This window comes from Pongo abelii, chromosome 12 (genome assembly GCF_028885655.2).
Source record: "Pongo abelii isolate AG06213 chromosome 12, NHGRI_mPonAbe1-v2.0_pri, whole genome shotgun sequence".
In the NCBI taxonomy this organism is placed as follows: domain Eukaryota; kingdom Metazoa; phylum Chordata; class Mammalia; order Primates; family Hominidae; genus Pongo; species Pongo abelii.
The window spans coordinates 117,596,917-117,617,673 of NC_071997.2; the positions used below are offsets into that span (position 1 = coordinate 117,596,917).

At 36.9% G+C, this 20,757-nt stretch overlaps 1 protein-coding gene across 2 annotated transcripts in view; it reads left to right on the forward strand.

Moving 5' to 3' along the window:
* NBAS (NBAS subunit of NRZ tethering complex) overlaps window positions 1-20,757 on the forward strand; it is a 395,596-nt gene that overhangs the window by 325,548 nt on the left and 49,291 nt on the right. For both annotated transcript variants that reach the window (XM_024242131.2, XM_054548369.2), the window contains exons 46-48: window positions 2,243-2,445; window positions 4,488-4,577; window positions 17,213-17,408. In XM_024242131.2, the coding sequence (XP_024097899.2) occupies window positions 2,243-2,445; window positions 4,488-4,577; window positions 17,213-17,408 (489 nt within the window). The remainder of the gene's footprint in view (window positions 1-2,242; window positions 2,446-4,487; window positions 4,578-17,212; window positions 17,409-20,757) is intronic.

A 20,757-nucleotide genomic window follows, 5' to 3' on the forward strand; every position in this document is an offset into this window, starting at 1 on the left:
TCAGTGGAGAGTTCAGGTAATGAGCAAATGGGAGACTTCAAAATTTGTACAAGACGTAAATGCAAAGCCCCCATTGAAAAGATAATGGGAAGAACTTAAAAGTTTGAAAGAAATTTTATTCATTTTGTGTTTTGGAATGCCTATTTTTCTGTCTAATGAATAATGTTAAATAATGGTATGAACAATATAGAAGGCTTTGCAGGGAACAAATTGGCTTTACCAATCTTGATTTTATCCTACTAACATTTACAGTACTACAGTTCATAATTAGGAGAACTAGAGTAAAATTACAATCTTCAAGGAAAAGTGGTCTATACTTATTATAAATTTTTAAGTACTTATTTTTAAATAAACACATCTAAAATTATTTTAAACTTATATTACTATATTAAAACCCAGAGAATTGGCATTACTCTCTTTGGAACAAGAATTGTCTTTTTTTTTTTTTTTTTTTTTGAGACAGGGTCTCACTCTGTTGCCCAGGCTCACTCACTGCAGCCTCTACCTCCTGGGCTCAAGCAATCCTCCCACATCAGCCTCTTGAGTAGCTGGGACTACGGGTATGTGCTACCACACCCAGCTAATCTTTTGTATTTTTTGTAGGGACAGAGTTTCACCATGTTGCCCTGGCTGGTCTCAAAGTCCTGGGCTCAAGCTACTCACCCACCTTGGCCTTCCAGGTCTGAGCCACTTCACCCAGCCACAAGTATTGTCTTCCAATACCTAGAATAGTTTATGGGGGGATTCAAGGGGATTATTGATAAAAAACATGTTTGTTTCATCTAAGATATGATGCAAAGGTACCGTATAGCTACTTGTGAGTACCATTTAGTCAGATTATGGATGGCCCGTAATAGGAAACTCTTGAGGTTCCTAAATTAGACATTATTTAATTTTATTAAGGCACCTTATATAGCAAAAGCTGGAAATAACCTTCAACCCCATGCATTTATCCCTTTTATAGTTCAGACCTTCATTTTAACGTCCTTAATTATATACCCAGTACAAAAAAACTTATATCCTTATGAAGCTTAATTTAATCAAAGTTAAAGGCTTTCATCCTACAGAGCCTCAGTTCCCTCTTCTCTTAGGTGACGATACTAGAAATTGCCTGCTTAACTCATAGGGATTTTTCTGAAATAGACAATTTCACAATGGGCAGAACAGTAAGATGAAACTTCATGTGCCCAACTCCCAGCTTTAACAACTGTCAAAACGTGCCCAATCTTCATGCATACTGCTGCCTTCCCTTACCTTGCTCTTGTGGATTGTGAAGCAAATCTCAGTCATCTTTTCATTTTATTCATAAATACCTCCCTGTCTATCTCTAAAAGATACTTTAAAATAACCACTAGAACATGATCACTAGCAAAAAAATTAATAAACATTCTTTAATATCATCAAATATTCAGTTAATATTCAGAGTTTTCTCGTGGTTGGTTTCAAAGACAAAACAGTATATTCAGGATTACAAGGGAAACTATAAAGAATCTGGAAACTGTTATTATCATTAAGTGACTGTATTTGGTATGCCAAAAAACAATAGCTTGCCTCTTATTCTTAAATTATTTGTTATAACATTTGTTTTTACAGATATTATCAAAGAGAGGCAGGCAGTGTGGCCTAGGGCAGGGGAATAGACTTTTGGGTTCTAATCTTAGCTCTGCTAATTGGTAGCCATGTGACTTTGGTCATATTACTCAATCTCCTTGGCCTTTAATTTCCTTTTTTATAACATGGAGCTAATTTAAAAATACTTGCAGGGTTATTACAAGTATTAATTTAGATACCATATGTATAATACCTGGGATTACATAGTTGTAGCTCAATAGATTATTGTGTGGTCATAGTGCATTAGTAATAATAATAATAGAAAAGCTCATACTTATTGAGCATTACTTTATTCCCAAAGTGCTAAAGAACTGACTTTTATATTATCTCAGTTACTGTTCACAACACCCTCTATTCAGACGACCCTATTTTCCTCATCCTCATTTTACAGATATTGAAATTTGAGATCACAAAGGCCCACTAACTAATAAATGGTAAAGCCAGAATTTGCACTCAAATCTGGGTGATCCTTGAGCCTAAGCTCTTAATAACTAACTAATACATGCCCTTTGGTATGGTGTTGCTGCTTTTCATGTATTTGGTTCGAGGATCTAAATATGTTTCACTTTGTGCATGTAGATACATTTAATTTCTGTTTGATACTTAAGTGTTGATTACCATGTCTTTACAGGAAACACTGCAAAAATACAGTCACCTCTATGATCTCTCCCGATCAGAAAAAGAGAAACTTCATGATGAAGCTGTGGCTATTTGTTTAGATGGTCAGCCTCTAGCAATGATTCAGCAGCTGCTAGAGGTGGCAGTTGGCCCTCTTGACATCTCACCCAAGGATATAGTGCAGAGTGCAATCATGAAAATAATTTCTGCATTGAGGTAAGCTAGAAAGTGGTCATTGTGGAAAAGCTGGGGTGACACTTTGTCAGTGATGGTGCCACATACAGGTGTCATCCTGTATGTAAAAGCATTTTATAAGTTTGGAAGGACTTTACAAAAGTGAGAGATTATTTTTAGAGTTCTCATAGTCTTATGTCTTCAGGATGGAGACCATGAAAATGTTTCATTGTTGGTATTGTGTATAACATCTTAAGCTACGTAATTTCTGGTTGGACCCCCTTTTACAATCTGTTCTTGAAATAAGGGAAAGGCCAAAATGGCATTTGACACAGGTAAGTAAGTTTCAGACTGTCCTGTGACTTCAATATGGTTTTTCAGATCTTACCATTTCTAATTCCCATTCTTTGCAGTAGTGGGAAAATGGTTCCCAGAAAGTTGTTTTGAAAAACCCAAGGCAAGGTTGATCATACACTGATGAAGTCAGACATCTGTAAAGTGTCTTTAGACATTATTTACCTGCAATTAATGGCACCAAACCGACAATTGGGAAATTCTTGCTTTGTGTCGATATGCGGGTGCCTTTGTAGGAATGCATCCGAGAGGATTAGAAAAGAGGCAAAAGTGAAGGTTAAGAAAATAATGAGGCATCAAGTACTTTCTGTGAATAATGCAATTAGGCTAAAAGATTTAGTTATGTTTAATTTATTCTCCTTTTAAGCATTCTTTTTAATTCTGCATTGCTCTTGAGGAACTTTTTGATTAAATGCATGTCAGTTTTCTGCAGCTGAACTGAAATCAAATGAGCCTTTATCAGTTTAATTACCCCAGCCTCATACAGTTTTTACCTTAATGCTCTGAGATATCCATTAATTTTATATATAGGGAGATATATAGAATTTCATAACTTTTTCTAAAAAGAACAAATTTCAAATTAATAAAGCTTTGTTTTATTGTTTGCTCATTAGGATTTTTTGATGTTGGTTATACGAACCAGTGTCCTCTTTCAAATGATGACAGATATTTGTTGGCCATATTTCGTACCTTTTCGTTTATGGTTATCTTTTTATTATTTCTTAAACCAAGTTTTAGATGAAGCTCACAAAAATATGCATTTTGAAAAATTAGTGTTTTGATTAATTTAGTTTATTTCTTAAAAATTGCCCATTTTCATGAATAATTAAAATACTATGGAATAGTTTTTACACTTATAAATTTTTGACATAAATTATACTTGTCTTTTTCTGCATCCAATTCTACCACTAAAGATTTGGTTCTGATCCAATAAATGGTATACTTGGCACACACAAGACATTCAATAACTGTGAATTAAATCTTCCAGCAATGGAAGGAAAAGGGAACTTAAGGAATTCGGCTACTTCTGTTTCTAAGGAAAATAAATTTTTATTGACAGTGTTCATAACATTTGCCTTTTAGGAAGTTAATAAAATGTAGTAGGCACGAAATAACAAAGACATGACGTGAAAGGAACCGAATCTGGCAGTTGATTTATATCATTAAATTATTCGAAAAACTCATTGAAAATTTTTTTTTTCTCTGTTGCATTTTCAGGATTCACTAGAGTTCTACACATAACATCTGTAAAATGGGCATAATAATAGTACTTGTCTCATAGGATGTTGCATTTAATAGTGGCAGAATATATATGAACTGTTTAGCATTGCCTGGTACTTACTAGTAGCAAGTAAATATTAGTGCTTTTTTTTTAAAAAAAAAAAAAAACTTCAACTGGAGGATTTAAATCATTATTACATTTAATGCTTAAAGTAGCTCATACAATGTCCAACGAATGTTTTTCGAATGACACAGTGCAAGTAGAATGTGTTATTCTCTTGATAGGAAAACATGTGTATATTAGACTGAGCTCCTTAAGGGCAGAAAATGTTTCATTAGCACCTAGTGTAGGGCTTGGTACATTTGTAGACATCACATAGCACAAATGACTATGGGCAGGCAGTATACTATGCCAAAATCCAGGAGGTTCATTTAAGCGTGTGAATACCAAGTTTATTTCTGAGACTTGAGTGATCCTTTTCTGAATCAGTTTATCTCTCTTTTCACAGTGGTGGCAGTGCTGACCTTGGTGGGCCAAGGGACCCACTGAAGGTCCTGGAAGGTGTTGTTGCAGCAGTCCACGCCAGTGTGAATAAGGGGTAAGTTAATCTTCATTAACTGGCTTTCCTCAGAGTATTAGAATTGCTCTTAGTATCCTCAGAGTATTAGAATTGCTCTTAGTACCCTCAGAGTATTAGAATTGCTCTTAGTATCCTCAGAGTATTAGAATTGCTCTTAGTATCCGTATGTATGAAGCTTCCAAGACTAAGCCACATTTTTAGGTGGGAAAGGAGCAGCTCTGCACCTGGAGACATGGTATTCTTAGCTCTGTGCTGACCCCACCAGCTCCAGGTCCTGCTTGCCATGGAGAGCATTGTTTTCTCTTGCCTCCTTGAAAGCCATTAGAAATAATCATCATCATAATCATTCTGTCAGGGCAGAAACTGCTCTGAGCTTCCTACAAGATAGGGGATTCTCATTTCCAACACGTTAACTGTATTGATTAAGTGTGGAAATTCCTAGGGTGAGTATATATGCTCTTTAAAAAAAAAACAAAAAAACTTTGTATAAATTAAAGTCAGCTTTGTTTTAGGACTCAAAGTATACAGGCTTTGTAAGCCTAGAAAGATGTGTATCTCCGATGCTATTTTTAGAAAGAATTTTTCATTCAGGTACAATGATATTGATAAGAAAAAGAGCAACCACAAATGAACAGTTGTGCATGTCCTCGAAATTCACAAAGGTCTTTACAATGCCTAATATCCATGTAAGCCATATAAGTCCTCTCCCCAATTTTCTTTCTTTAATTTGAAAATATGATGGAATATAATGAAGATGGGTTTGAGAAAACTCCCCATAGTTCTATTTGGTAATATAATTATTTTTATTTGCATGTTACCTACCAGTTATTGTTCAGGTACAGGTATCTTTTTATATAGTTTCAATTTAAATGTATAAACTTTTATATTCTCTTATCTACTTGCTATTGTAAGACTTTCCATTGATCTTTGTAGATTTAATGATTATTGTGATTATTATTTCTAACGGCTGTATATGTTGTTGCCATCTTCAGAGGAGAACCTAAAAGCTCAGAGAGAGGAGTTGACTTGCCCAGAGTCATACAGCTGGGAAATAGAACCAGGATTCCACCCTGGCTCTAAATGATAATGTAGTACTCAGATGCCGACTCCTTCATAGTCTATTTCCCTGCATTGCTTTGTGCACAAGGTTTGAGTGACAGAATATAGAATGAGCTATGTAGGTGAAGGTGGAAAAACATTGCAAGCAGGGGTTTCTACTTCCTGTGCTTTTTACCTTGCACAGTGTTTCTAAACCCCTTTGCTTATGGTTCTTCAGATAGGAAAGTTGCTGTAGCAGTGGCTAATTTAGGCCCCCTATTTTAAAAAGAAATTAATGATTCATGGGGTTTACTCTGTGCCATGCTCTGTGTGAAGTCACAAAGGGGTCATATGGATAAGAAACAACCTCTAACCCCAAGGAGCTCACAGTCTTGCGCGGGAGACAATCTGGCCTGTAGCCATAGTTACTGTGCTATAGAATGGGAAGCGCTGTACAGAAGGCAGAGTGGAGGGAGTAGTTAGGGCACGATACACAAGGGGTGACACAGGGCTGGTCAGTGAAAGAAGAGTCTGTTTGGAGGAGATAGATGATGGTATTCCAGGCTGAGGAAGCTGCCTGAGCAACTGCACATGCAGCAGGTAGCAGAGCAGGCAGAGATGCTATGTGGGAAACACTTACCCTCCTTCTAGGGCCCATCTCACTACTGCCATCTCATTCCCAGCTTGTCAGTGAGTTCTCAGCCATCAGCTCCCAGGGAGCTGCCGTCCTCAGCGCAGCTTCTCTCAGGCTAGGCTGACTCTGGATCCTGGCCTCCCAAGATGAAAGGGTCTCAACAGGTACTGTTTTAGGCCCCTTTCAATGGGGCTTCTTAGTCTTGTCCCACTGGGACATCTCAAGCATATTAAAAGGCAGTATTTCGTCTTAGTGAATTTCTAGCCACATTTACAAAAAGAATCCAATTTGAGACTCACTCTAATACAGACTATCTTTTAAGGTTTGAAGAAGACATTAGGGAGTGGAGAAACAGAACAAGATCTTACTTTTTATTCTAGAGACACAGAATAACAAAGCCTTCTTAACAAAAGAAACTTCAGAGAACTTTTTTTTTTTTTTTTTGCCTAAAAAATAAAAAGAAGAAAGACAAAGCCATAACTTTTATTTTGGCAAGCATTTTTTGAATCTGCACAGTTAAACCCGACACCCTTTGTTTGGGTTTCCCTTCCCAATAATGCGCCTGGCAGAATCATGTAGGGGAGACAGTTTATGTTTTCCAGGTAGTTCCAAGGAGGATCTTTGCAGTGATATGGTTATTCTGGATTTTGAAAGTAATGCTGTCAAGTTATTCATTCCTTGGCATGACATGACAGCCTAACCTCTAGGAGCCCGTGCCAGGCCTTATGTGCCCCTCACCCTTTCTCTTGTTGACATACCAAGCTTCCCTCAGTCCCAAACTCGTAACCTGGACACCCACTACCCTCCATAGTGTCTGTTTTGACAATAACCTCACTCATACACATCTTCAGATGTCACACACAAAAGCACATTACATGCTTTTTGGTTATGTATATACTATCCCACAATATCCCTGGCAGGGAGACTGCATAAAAAAGTAAGAATTTGAGTGCGTGTGTTGACGGCCACCACCAAATATGTGGTTTGTGGTTAATTTTTAGGCAATTTATGCCATTATTCACATGTCCTCTCTTTTTTTCTTTTTCTTTTTTCTTTTTTTACATGGAGTTTTGCTCTTGTTGGCCAGGCTGGAGTACAATGGTGCAATCTCGGCTCACTGCAACCTCCACCTCCCTGGTTCAAACAATTCTCCTGCCTCAGCCTCCTGAGTAGCTGGAATTACAGGTGCCTGCCACCATGTCCAGCTAATTTTTGTATTCTTAGTAGAGATGGGGTTTTGCCATGTTGGTCAGTCTGGTCTCAAACTCCTGACCTCAGGTAATCCACCCATCTCGGCCTCCCAAAGTGTTGGGATTATAGGCATGAGCCACTGCACCAGGCCCACATGTCCCCTTTTATCCTTTTATGTTGATGCAAATATTATTTGCTTCTTTTAGATTTAATTTTTTATATTGTATAATTGACACATAATAATTGTACATGTTTATGTGGTACATTGTAATGTTCTTTTTTTTTTTTTTGGAGACAGAGTCTTGCAGTGTCGCTCAGGCCAGAATGCAGTGATGGGATCTTGGCTCACTGCAACCTCTGCCCCCTGGGTTCAAGTGATTCTCCTGCCTCAGCCTCCCGAGTAGCCGGGATTACAGGTGCCAACCGCCATGTCCGGATAATTTTTGTATTTTTAGTAGAGATGGGGTTTCACCATGTTGGCCAGGCTGATCTTGAACTCCTGACTTCAGGTGATCCACCCTCCTTGGCGGGATTACAGGCGTGAGCCACCACGCCCGACCTGTAATGTTTCAATGAATGTATACATAGTATAATGATAAAATTGGTATAATTACCATATCCATCATTTTAAACATTTATCATTTCTTTGTGGTGACAACATTCAAATTCTTCTAGCGATCTTGAAATATACAATACATTGGTATTTGCTCTAATTCATCCTACTATATAAATAGGACACCAAAACTTATTCTTCCTGCCCAACTGTAACTTTGTGCCTATTGACCGTCCTCTCCTAGTACACCACACTCTGCTCCCCAACTTCCAGGAACCACCAATCTATTCTGACTTCCATGAAATCAGCTTTTTTAGATTCCACATATGAGTGAGATTGTGTGGTATTTGTCTCTGTGCCTGGCTCATCTCACTTAACATAATGTACTCTAGGTTCATCATCCATGTTACTGCAAATGACAGGATTTCACTGTTTTGTGGCTGAATGGTATTTATATATACCACATTTTCTTCATCCATTAATCTTTAGATGGGCATTTAGGTTGATTCCATATCTTGGCTATTATGAATAGTACTGCAATAAACATGGGTGTGCAGAAGTTTCTTCAACATACTGATGTAATTCCCTTTGGATATATACTCAGTAACGGGATTGCTGCATCAAATGGTAGTCCTATTTTCAATTTTTAGGGGAACCTCCATTCTGTTTTCCCTAACAGCGACTAATATATGTTCCCACCAACAGTGTATAAGGGTCCCCTTTTCTCTGCACCCTGGCCAGCATTAGTTATTTTTTTTCTTAACTCGGGGAAAGTGAAAACTCATTGTCATTTTGATTGCATTTCCCTGATGATTAGTGATGTCAAGCATTTTTTTCATATATTTATTGGGTATTTGCATGTCTTCTTTTGAGAAATGTCACTTCAAGTCTATTTCACTTCAGGTCACTATTGCTCCTTTTAAGTCAAGATTATTTATATTTTTGCTATTGAGTTGTTTGAGTTCCTTGTATATCCTGAATGTTAACGCCTTATCTGATGTATAGTTTACAAATACTTTCTCCAATTCTGTAGGCTGTCTCTTCACTTTATTGATTGTTTCCTTTGACATAACAGAGCTTTTTAGTTTGATGTAATTCCATCTGTCTGTTTTTGCTTTTGGTGCCTGAGCTTTTGGGGTCTTATTCAAAACATCTTTGCTCAGTCCAATTTTATAAAACTTTTGTCTTATGTTTTCTTCTAGTAGTTTCATATTTTTGGGTTTTACATTTAAGTCTTTAATTCATTTATAGTTGATATTTGTAATATATGGTGAGAGATAGAAGTCCAGTTTCATTCTTTTTCATGTGGTTATCTGATTTTCTCAGCACCATTTATTGAAGAGACTGTACTTTTCCCAGTGTGTGTTCTTGGAGCCTTTGTCAAAAATCAGTTGCTGTAAATGCATGGATTAATTTTGGGGTTCTCTATTATGTTCCATTTGTATATGTATCTGTTTTTATGCCACTACCGTGCTGTTTGGGTTACCATAGTTTTGTTGTGTATTTTGAGGTCAAACAGTGTGATGCCTCTAGCTGTGTTTGTTTTAGGTGTCCAGGGTCTTTTGCCTTTCCATATGAATTTTAAGATTTTCTTTTTCTTTTTCTGTGAAGAATGCCATTGATATTTTGATAGGGATTGCATTGAATCTGTAAATCACTTTGGGTATTATGGACGTTTTAACAGTATTCTTCCAATCCATGAACATGGAATATCATTCCATTTATTTGTGTCCTCTTCCATATTTTCATCAGTGTTTTATAGTTTTCATTGTAGAGGTCTTTTACCTCCTTGATTAAGTATATTATTAGGTATTTTTTTCACAGCTGTCTTGTAAATGAAATTGCTTTCTTAATTTCTTCTTCAAATTGTTTGCTATTGGCATATAGAAATGCTACTGATTTTTGTATGTTGATTTTGTATCTGCAGCTTGACCAAATTCATTAATAGATGCTGAAAAAGCATTCCATAAAATTCAACATCCCATCATGATAAAACTCAACAAGCTATGGAACATAATACAGTATGGAAGGAACATAATACAGTAAAGACCATCTGTGTCAAACCCATAGCATCATACTTAATGAGAAAAAAATTGAAAGTTTTTCCTCCAAGGTTTGGAACAAGACAAGGATGCCCATTTTCACCACTTTTATTCAACACATCACACTAGAAGTTCTATTCAGAGCAATAAGACAAGAGAAAGAAGTAAAAGGCATCTGAATGGGAAAGGAGGAAGTCAGATTGTCCCCGTTTGCACATAGCATGATCATCTATGTAGAAAATCCTGATGACTCCACAAAAAAAGTATTAGAATCATTTGCTCTTTCACTGCAGCTCCTGCCTCACCCCAAAAGCTCTCTTTTCCTCTTCCTTTATCTGTGCTAATTTTGTGTTAAAATTATAACACCTAGACAGGCCACCTGTACAAATGGCTTTCTTTTCAGTGTAACCACGTTCTTGCCTCTAGACATGAGAGTTGAGTGTTTTAAGGATTTTAAATCATGCCAAAGACCTTTCATACATCTACAATTAAAGGTAGGACAAAGGAATTAATTATTTGTGCATATGAAATTTCTTTCATAAAAGAAATCCATAAATGTGTATGCTGTCTCTTATTATTTATGTATATTTATAACATCATATTTCAAGAAGAAAATATCAATTTCTAGTTCGTGTTAAGAATTTGTTTGCTTAAGAAAAGTAAGTTTTTTTAAAAAAAATTCAACACTAAGAATGTTCTAAAAGCATATATCTGTCAAACCTGGAATTAAGAAAATACTGCTGTCAAATATTTTAAAAACAAGGAAACAAACAAAAAATCCTGACGAACATCTAATTCCTCTATGCCAAGACTTTGGAAAGGTGCTATTCAGTAACTCACTTAGTCCTCAGAACAACCTTATCATCCAGAAATTGTCATCTGAATTTTACAGACTAGGAAATGAAGCTCAGAGAGGTATGCATTTCTCTCACCATATCACCTCCTTTTGACGCTAAGAGCCAGCACAGGACAGTAAAGCAGTTCTTCTCACACTTAATTCTGCATAGGAATTGCCTGGGGATCTTATTAAAATACAGATTTTGATTGAGTAGGTCTGGGTGGGGTCTGAAATTCTGCATTTCTAACCAGCTCCCAAGTGATACCCAATCCATGGAAGAACTTTGAGTAGCAAGGTCTTACCTTGTCTCTTTGACATGTTTCTCTCTGCCTTTGCCTTATTTCCCTTTCTACTTCTTGCCTTCATCTAGCTTTAAAAAACTTCCTAACAAGAATGTCTCACAAGTGTGAGCCAGTATATTTGTCATTCTCAAAAGGATTTATAGCATTAAATTCACTCAGATAACAGGTAATTAATGCAGAATTCCTCTGTGCAATATTCAAAAAAAGAAGAACGATTTACTTCAAAACGATTGAGTTTTGGAGGTGGGGGTTGATTGTTTAAATTGCTGCTTCACCACAGTCTCAGCTTCAGCTGCCTTAAAGTTTCATATAAATATTGAACAATGTCACATAATTCAGACTTTATTAAACTCTTTGCTGTTATCTAGGGATTGCACATTATTTTTTAAGTGAAAAGAAAGAGAGGAAAAAAAAAGAGAAGAAAGAACGGCCCACCTAGAGCAAATTGAATCTGATTTTTTTTTCCCTCTTCCTGCTCTGTGAGGCAAAGTAAATCATCCAGTGTTCTCTGAGCACCTGCAGTGCATGAGGCCTTATGTTCTGTGAGGTTGAGCCCTCCTGAAAGCTGTGGTCACAATCCAGGATGGTGGATCCACTCTGTTACCGCAATATTTCTGGATCACTTCAGGCCATGTTTATGAGTATCCACTCTGCCATGTTACAGCAAGGTGTGTCCACCCTTTCACTGATAAGTGAAGCCCAGGAAGATACTCTGTTTTATTTTTTAATTATGCCTACAGTTCTCCAAGAACCCAGGAAGATATTCTGGGTTGGCATATATTTGAGAGCAGCCATAAGGAGATTATTTGTATTTATCAGGAGTCAAGCTTTGAGATTGGAATTGTGTGCATACCAACATCCTTACCTTTCCAGGCATTTTTCTTTTAATATACCTTGATTGTGATTTTCCTAAAGTCACCCTTTTTATATTACTACAGTACCATTTACACATTCGTTTATTTGCAGTTCTTATTCCTTGCCATTTCCCCCTGATTGTTTCATGGGAGCTGATAAATAGAAGACATTCTCCTGGGAAATGTCTGCCCCACCCGCTGCATATGTAGTGAGGAAAGTGTGCATAGTATGTGGGTTAGTTCATTAATGGAGGCACGGGACCTACATGGAATGGGTGTTTATGTCCCTCACTGTTAGCTCACTTGTATATACCCCTCCCTCTCTCCAATGGGCTTCAGAGGAGGTAGGCAGTGGGAGAGCCTGGGACGAACTAGACAACTCACCCAGGCCTTGTCTAAAGGAGGCCCCTGCTGCCTTGGCCCCAGCCTGTTTTTGCCACTATTTTCCTGTCATCCAGTTTTTAAACAGGAGCTGGAACATCCTGACTGTGTGTATGTGTCGGTGAAATTCCTTAATTTTGAAACACTGGCATCTACTATGCAAGCCAGCCACAAAATCTGGTTGCCAGTTTACTTTCATTATGGAAGACACCTAATGTTCCTTCAGGTATTCAAATTCTATGACATTTATATTTACAGGAAATCTCAAATGTGTGTGTTTTGCTTGCTTGAATGTAGTTCTGCTTTCTTGCATTCTCATATAAGAACATTTTATTTTGATTAGTGCATCATGATTTATAAAATGCTTTGATATTTACCATCTCCTTTAATGTACCTTAACTATTTGAATTTAAGTTTGGGTTATCTTTGTATGTGGCATACACATACAACCTGAAAACTCTCTTACTGAGGATTCGCTTATTTATATTCTTAAAAAATCTGTCTTCTTGCTGTGATTCAATAATTTCCTTTGTTTGCTTGACATTTCCCTTCCATTCTTTTGTACTTTTGTGAATGTCCTTCCATGCTACATCACATAATAGCGAAATGCCAGATGAACACTCATTCCACCTCAGAGTAACACAGTCTCAATTAGTCATTCAATGGACATATTTTGTTGTCATGCTTGCTGCTGTTGTTCTTTTCTGTTAATAGAGCTGTTTATGTATTGCACGTGACTTCTTATCTTTTGGACCAAAACTGATTCTGAGTGTGTTTCCTTTATCAGCAAATTTTTAAAAATAATGACTAAATTATCATTTGCAGTGTAATATCCCCTCCCCAATCTCATTATAGGGAAAAAGGTGGAAGCAATTCCCTACGTGTTTGTAGTGAAACTATGAGAGATTTTCTTTTTTTATCTATTTTATGACCTTTTTTTTTTTTTTTTTTTGAGATGGAGTCTTGCTCTGTCACCAGGCTGGTGTGCAGTGGTGCGATCTCGGCTCATTGCAACCTTTGACTCCCTGCTTCAAGTGATTCTCCTGCCTCAGCTTCCTGGGTAGCTGGGATTACAGGCACACACCACCACGCCCAGCTAATTTTTGTATTTTTAGTAGAGACGGGGTTTCACCATGTTGGCCAAGATGGTCTCGATCTCCAGACCTTGTGTTCTGCCCACCTCAGCCTCCCAAAGTGTATTTCATGACTTTTAAAAACCGTTTGTATTACCCTTATAATGAAGTAAATATGTTTTGAAATAATGATGTTCTTTTTTAATTTTTAAGCTCATTAAATCCTCTCCTTGCTTTCATAAAAGATGAGAAATGAAATCACTTTCCTTCTTCCTATTCTAGTTTTTACATTATAAAAGTTATAATTGCTGTTTTTTCCCTGTTTATCTTGAAAAATTTAAAACCCTTAGAAAAATTACATGGATAAATAAAATACTGACATACTCTTCCCCTTGATTTGCCAGTTGTTAACGTTTTATCATGGTTCTTCCTCTCTGTTTCCCTATGCATATGTTTGTGTGTATGTGTTTGTATATTTGCTGAACCATGAGAGTGACTATGAATTTTAAGAACTCAATTTGAAATCAAAATGTAAGCAATTTTGAAGCTAAAATCTTCAGGAGATAGTGTCTAGTCAATGTCCTTGACAGCTTTTTCTAAAGAGCTGCCTTTCATTTCTGTGTAGTTTTCTTGAGCACCAGTAATAGCAAAGCACATCTACGACATGGTGCTTCTAGAACACAATGCTTCTATTTTAGGAAGGACTTCTCATAATTTTATTATATGTTTGAACTATCAACACAAAATGAGAGCATGTTCCTTTAAAATGTCAAATGTTATTAGCTGCACAGTAAGTTCTAATGTAAAAGGAACTAATTTGATTTAATAACTTGAAAAATATTAGAGTAATAATCCTTCTATATCTCATCATAGCTAAGTAGTTTTAATCCACTGCCACACTGTTCTGGAATAGCCCGTTTGGTTCAGTAGCATTGTGTAGTAATTGACAAGGCAGTCCGATAGTCCAAGTTCAAATATTGGTGCCACTAATTACTGTGTGACCTTGGACAAATTATTTTTATCTTTTTAAAAATTTTAATATCATTCAGCTCAAAATGCCGTAGTCAGATTCTTAAATCTGAGATTGTTACCTCATCTACAAATTGGAGATGATAACAGTATACAAGAAAAAGATAGTTATGATGAAGTGATATAATTCGTGGTGCATAGTAAACCTTCAGAAGTTGTTATGAATATTGTTTTCATTCTTATTCACCATATTGGGAGCTTTGGTTATTATTATAACTTCCAACTTGCCTTCATGACAACAGCTTCCTCACATTCTAGCTTTTCCTACTTATATCTTCTTGGCACTTGGGTGAGAGGGCCAAAAAATCAGCTTCATTTTATGTGAAACTGGTTAGGACTTATAGTCACAAATGGGCTTTAAAATACTTTCTTCCTGAATTAGACAGCTTCAAGCCTTCATCAAAAGTGCCTCAGTCTGCCCCAGCCCATACATTTTTCTAATCAATAACATGATTTTGATGTTTCACTGCTCAGAAATCCTCCATTCCTATTTCATGCAAAAAAGATCAGATATCCTTAATAATAATGGTTGCTTTTAATTGAAGCACTTAGTTATATGCCAGACATTGTATTACATGCCTTGCATTTATTATTTTATGTTTCTGTTTAATTTCTCAACAACCCCACGAGGAAAGTGTTGTTATCCATCTCCAATATACGAATAAGGAAACTGAGGCTCTGCTCTATTGAGTGACTTCTTGGTCAAAGTTACATTGTCAGGAAGTGGCAAATGTGGGCAGTGAGTCTGGGCCAAACACCTCCAGAGCCTGTGCTGTCAAAGAGTTAAACTGCACTGCCTTTTCAGCCTTGTATTCGGTCTCTTGGTTACCTGGGTGAGAAAGCCTATCCTTCCTTACCTTTCTCCTCTAATTTATCACCCACACATCTGTGCTTTAATCTCTCCCTGAAAATTCTTTGTCCTTTGAAATCTTTTGCTGTTTTTTTCTTGCTGTTCTCTGTCTGGATTATATTTTCCCACACTTCCATTTATATACATTCTAATTATCCTCTGTGATCCTGTTCAGATGCCACCTCCTCTCTGAAGCCTTTCCTGGTTCTATTCACTCTTCCTCCAAAACAGTTGTTCACATTTATATTAGTAATTTGGATAATAGTCACTTTTAAAGTCTTGCCGTTCCATGGTATTATTAGTTCTTTGAAGGCAGAGACCATATAATTTTTTTTAATCTCTGTATCATTAAGCATAAACTATAGTGCTTTGATGATGCTGATAATTATGGTGATGATTGTTATTAAGACAATGATGGTTACTAATTATTAAGTACTTCCTCTGTACCACATAATTTGCTAGGTGCTTTGTATATGTTATCTTGGTTTCACAGACTCCAGGTAACACACTCTTGGGACCTTCGCCTGTGTCAGTATAACCTGGGAAGGATAATATTCATGATTTTTACCTAGAGTTCTTAGGAAAGTCTGCAGCCAGGATTCAGTTAGGTCCATCAGATTTTTTTTAATGGTCTTTCCATTAGACCCATTACACTGTACTGTCTATTCACCTTGCAAAAGGTTCACCAGAAATATTTGTAGCATCCTATTTTTGCATTCTAATTGTTTCCATTTCTGATAAATATTTAGGAATCTTATAGGTAAAATTAACAACTGAGTTGCTAAATTTATGAAATTCTTCAACCAATTATCCACAACATTTTGTAGTTTCACTTATTCTTAAATACAAATAATTCTTTTAAATTGCCATAAGATAGCATTTGACAAGTATATTAAATAATACATACTGAAAGACATACTCAGTGGCATTGCAGAATTGTATTCTCAGAAGTTAAAAAAAAAAGTCTTGTGATCTTATTAGGGCATGGAATTTGATTTAAGGTAAGTTAGACTGGGATTCAGTCTAGGTGATTTATAGCTAAAAGCCTTATAAGGATCTGGCTACAACAAAACCTGTATAATTCAGTGCTTTAGCATGGATCTCCAGGCCCCTGTGGGAGTGAGTCTCCTGTATGGACAACCCCTTAAGAGTTATGGATAAATAATCCATTGACATAATCAAATAAGATATTCATTTGGGGTTACAAGAAAAGAGATTCTAGTACGAGATAGAACATTGTACAAACTGTCCCCTTTTTTGAATCATTTTAAACTTCACAGTCCTATAATAACCAAGCATTCATAGTTCACTTTTAGAGTAGTATAAAATTTGATACTCTAATGGCATATTGAAATTCTAATCATCTGGGAAAAATGGTAGAAAGAACTGGAGCTTTGGGGTCCTACAGCACTATTATACATTTGTGTGAGCATATTATATCACTTCCCTGAAGTTTGTTGGTTCAACTGTAAAAAGTAACTTATGATGCCTACTTTGCTTAATTATTGTCAACAAGTAATCAGATATATAAAATTACTAGAATGCAGCCTTGCACTATTGGTATTATTAACAGAAATAAACCTTACTACTTATTAAATTTTGAAATAAACTAGCCAAGGATATTTATCTGCTTTATATAACTCATTTTAATATGATACTGTTTTAAAATTACATTCATTTTACATAGGTTTTAAATACCTAATACAGTTTGCTATAAGCCATTTAAAAACCAAAATTTTTCCTTTCAAGAGGAAAAAAACGAAGTCATCCAACAAACAAATGTTAGGTCAGTGACCACATTTGATTACTGGAAGGGGGAAAATAAAAGGCTTAGGAGTTTACAGATACCTCTGGATTTTGCCCTGCAGTGAGGAGCTGGTTTCACCTGAGGACCTGCTGGAGTGGCTGCGGCCTTTCTGTGCTGATGACGCCTGGCCGGTGCGGCCCCGCATTCACGTGCTGCAGATTTTGGGGCAATCATTTCACCTGACTGAGGAGGACAGCAAGCTCCTCGTGTTCTTTAGAACTGAAGCCATTCTCAAAGCCTCCTGGCCCCAGAGACAGGTAAGGGAGTGTCTGAATGATTATTTTTCTTACTAACAATAATTAGGCCAGATGCGGTTGCTCACGCCTCTAATCCCAGCATTTTGGGAGGCCAAGGTGGGAGGATCACCTGAGGCCAGGAGTTCAAGACCAGCCTGGCACCTGGCCAACATGACAAAACCCCATCTCTACTAAATCTACAAAAATTAGCCTGGTGTGGTGGCATGCAGCTGTAGTCCCAGCTGCTCAGGAGGCTGAGGCAGGAGAATCGCTTAAACCTGGGAGGCGGAGATTGCAGTGGGCGAGATGGCACCACTGCACTCCAGCCTGGGCGACAGAGCGAGACTCCATCTCAAAAGAAAAAAAAAAAAAACAATAATTGGAGGTCAGTTCTTGATTTCTTTAAACAACTGTCAACTGGATAATCATCTTGGTAATGCAAACTTTCCAGTATATTTATCAATCAGCTATTTAGTAGTTGAATATGTGCAACAAAATTTATTTTTATTTTTCCATATGTTTGAACATGCGTATGCATGGTAGATTATACATAGAACACGTGTACATTATTTTTCTCTTAATAGCAGATAGGATGGTTCACAGTATCAGTTAATCATGGTAGCTTACTCTTGCCCAGGAAAAATGCAGATCTGAATAGAAATATAGTAAACAGTTTAGCTAGTTCATTTCCTTCATGCTCTGCCCAGGTACTAAAATGCTGTCCCTTCTCCCTATACTTAGAAGGACATAATGTAACAGAGACACAAGATCTTAGTTTCTCCATACCGTACTTCAAGGCTCACTCAGTCCATCTTCTCTCTGGAACCTTCTCTAACCATTGCAAGCTTAATGGAACCTTGAATTCCACATATTTGAGCCTTAATTATTTATAATTATTATCATTATTAATTACTGTTAAAAGTTTTGTTTTTCCACCACCATGAGAACTGAAGCCCTAGAGGATATATTTACCATCTTTTGACTGTAAGTATCCTGTGCACATACTCAGAGTTTAAATCCTTATTGATTGAATAGATAAGAATGCTAATTCCTAAATCAAAGAAATATGGTGGCTGTTGAAATTTGGCTTAAATTCTAAATTGATGCACCCTGAGGCCATAGGGTCCAGGAGCTGGGAACCTTAATCACGTGCTTTAGCATGCAGGGTTAGACCGTCATGTCAATAAGTGTTAGAAACTAGGACTTCCCAGATAATCCCCACTGCAAAAGAGTCTCCTAGAGGTCTAACTCCAACTCATTCTACCGTCTAATTTTAAAGCAAGTTTATAATTTATATGGTTATTACTACATCTAAAGAACAATAAATTTCTTTTAAAAAATGAATCAGATTTTAAGAATATTTTGGGCCTCATCACAGAATATCTTTGTAATTATTATCAGATACAGTCTTATTTCCCTCTGTGAGATGAAGAGGTCAGTACTATTGTTTGCTCTTCAGAGTTAGAGAAATTGAGATTCAAAAAAGATAGACCTATCAAAGATTCTCTACTCTTGTCAAATCACTGGAGTGGATTGTAGTTTAAAAGTCATGAATATCAGAATCATACTCTCTCTGAAGCACTGTGACCTTAACATGTTCAGTCTCAACATTTTGCCTTGAATTACTTGAGGAAACCACTCGCAGTGTTTTTTAAAGAGCAGGCTAGGAACACGAAGGCATAGGCCGCGAGCTCTATTGCAGGTACGGGGCATAGAAGTTAGAGATGTGCTTGTTTTCAGCAAACATGAAGGTTCATGTGGCATCCCTGGGGTAAACCCTAAATTAGGTCACATTAGTTTTGCTCTGTGGAACTTTAGGGTCTGACTCTGGTCCTGAAGCAAATGAATGTGACTACAGTTATGTACTTTCCTCATACCTTCACTTTTTAAGTTCTCGACCTCAGTCAGTTTCACCTTCTCGCCAGGATGATGAGGCTGATTTCTCTGGTTAGAGCCTCACTTTATGTTATGTCAGATTCCTGTTATTCTAAAGATGCGAGGAAACAGTGTAGAAGTTGGGAAAAGGGGAAAATGTCCGTGTTATGTGACATGTTAAAACACAGGAACATACACTGTGATATTTGAACCCGAGCTCTTCATAAGTAATGTAAGTATCATTGCTATTTCTTCTTCTAAGCTTTTCTCGGTGTTCTAATTACTCAAGAAACAAGTTGGAAGTTTTATATGAGTTCAAGGATTTCTGAATATTTTTGAGATTTTAGTTCCTTGATAGCTTAACTTTTTCCAAAAGCAGAACTTAAGGCAACTTGGCTTGTAATTAAGAGTTTTTTCTCAAGCACTTTTCTAAACTGACTTGACTTTATTGTTATGAGTCCAGACTATTTTCTCTCGTTTGCCAAATCCATGTGTAACTGCGTTTCACCAATATTTCTTCTGTGGTGGTGCAAACTTTTTCAGGCCCTCTAGGAAATCTCTCCCAAGAGTTTCTGAATGACTCTAATACAAGTCATCTCATGTCCCCCTCACTCTTTTTCTTTTCTCTCCTCTCTGCTTTCCCCTTATGTAAGAGCATTTTCCCTGTTCTTGGTAGGTAATGATATGGATTTGTTGAATATTTGGTAGTACAAATAAGAAAGCTACACTGGCTTAATGATGCTACTCATCTAGAGTCTTCTCCAAGAAGTAAATCAGTGAGTGTCCCCCTCCTCCTTTAGAAATTAAAGATGTCTGTCTGGCATTACTGATTGAAATGTATTTTGAAGGACGGGTGCATTTGATGGGGGAATGTGACTTATAATTGTAAATAACCTCTTGTTACTTGGTGAGTGAATGCAGAAGTATTGCGTTTAGAATGGAAACACCAACAACTTCCGGAATGTTACAAAACTATGCCCGTAGTTTAAATTGTCTCTTAAATTATTGTTTTTCAAAAATTGTGTTACCTTTCACTAGAGTAGTAGAAAGATCAGGGCACTAGTGGACAGATACTTGTGTGTGTGACCATCCTCCCTCTACCACTAGTTTTAGAATTTGGGGGAAGACTCTTCATCTGTGTGCTTGGCTGCTCGGTGTATAAAATGGAAGCTTGAACTAGAGGAGATAGAGGATGTTGTGCTCCCCTCATCATTTCTCTCACACACATTAAAGTCCACTCTTGATCTCCATATCCCAAACACCTAGAAGATCTCCAAGTGTTGACTGTATAAGCTCTCGTTTTTTTTCTTTTTCTCTCTATCCCCTTCTTCATTCTCAGAGATACTTTGAGTGATATTAAGGATAGAGACAAGTTCTTACAGAGTAAGGATAAGCATAGATAATGATATTGCAATGTTCACTTACCAAAAAATGTGTGACTGCTACCTTCACTGTGGCTGCCAACCCTCTTAGGCAGACTTTGCATACATCAGAG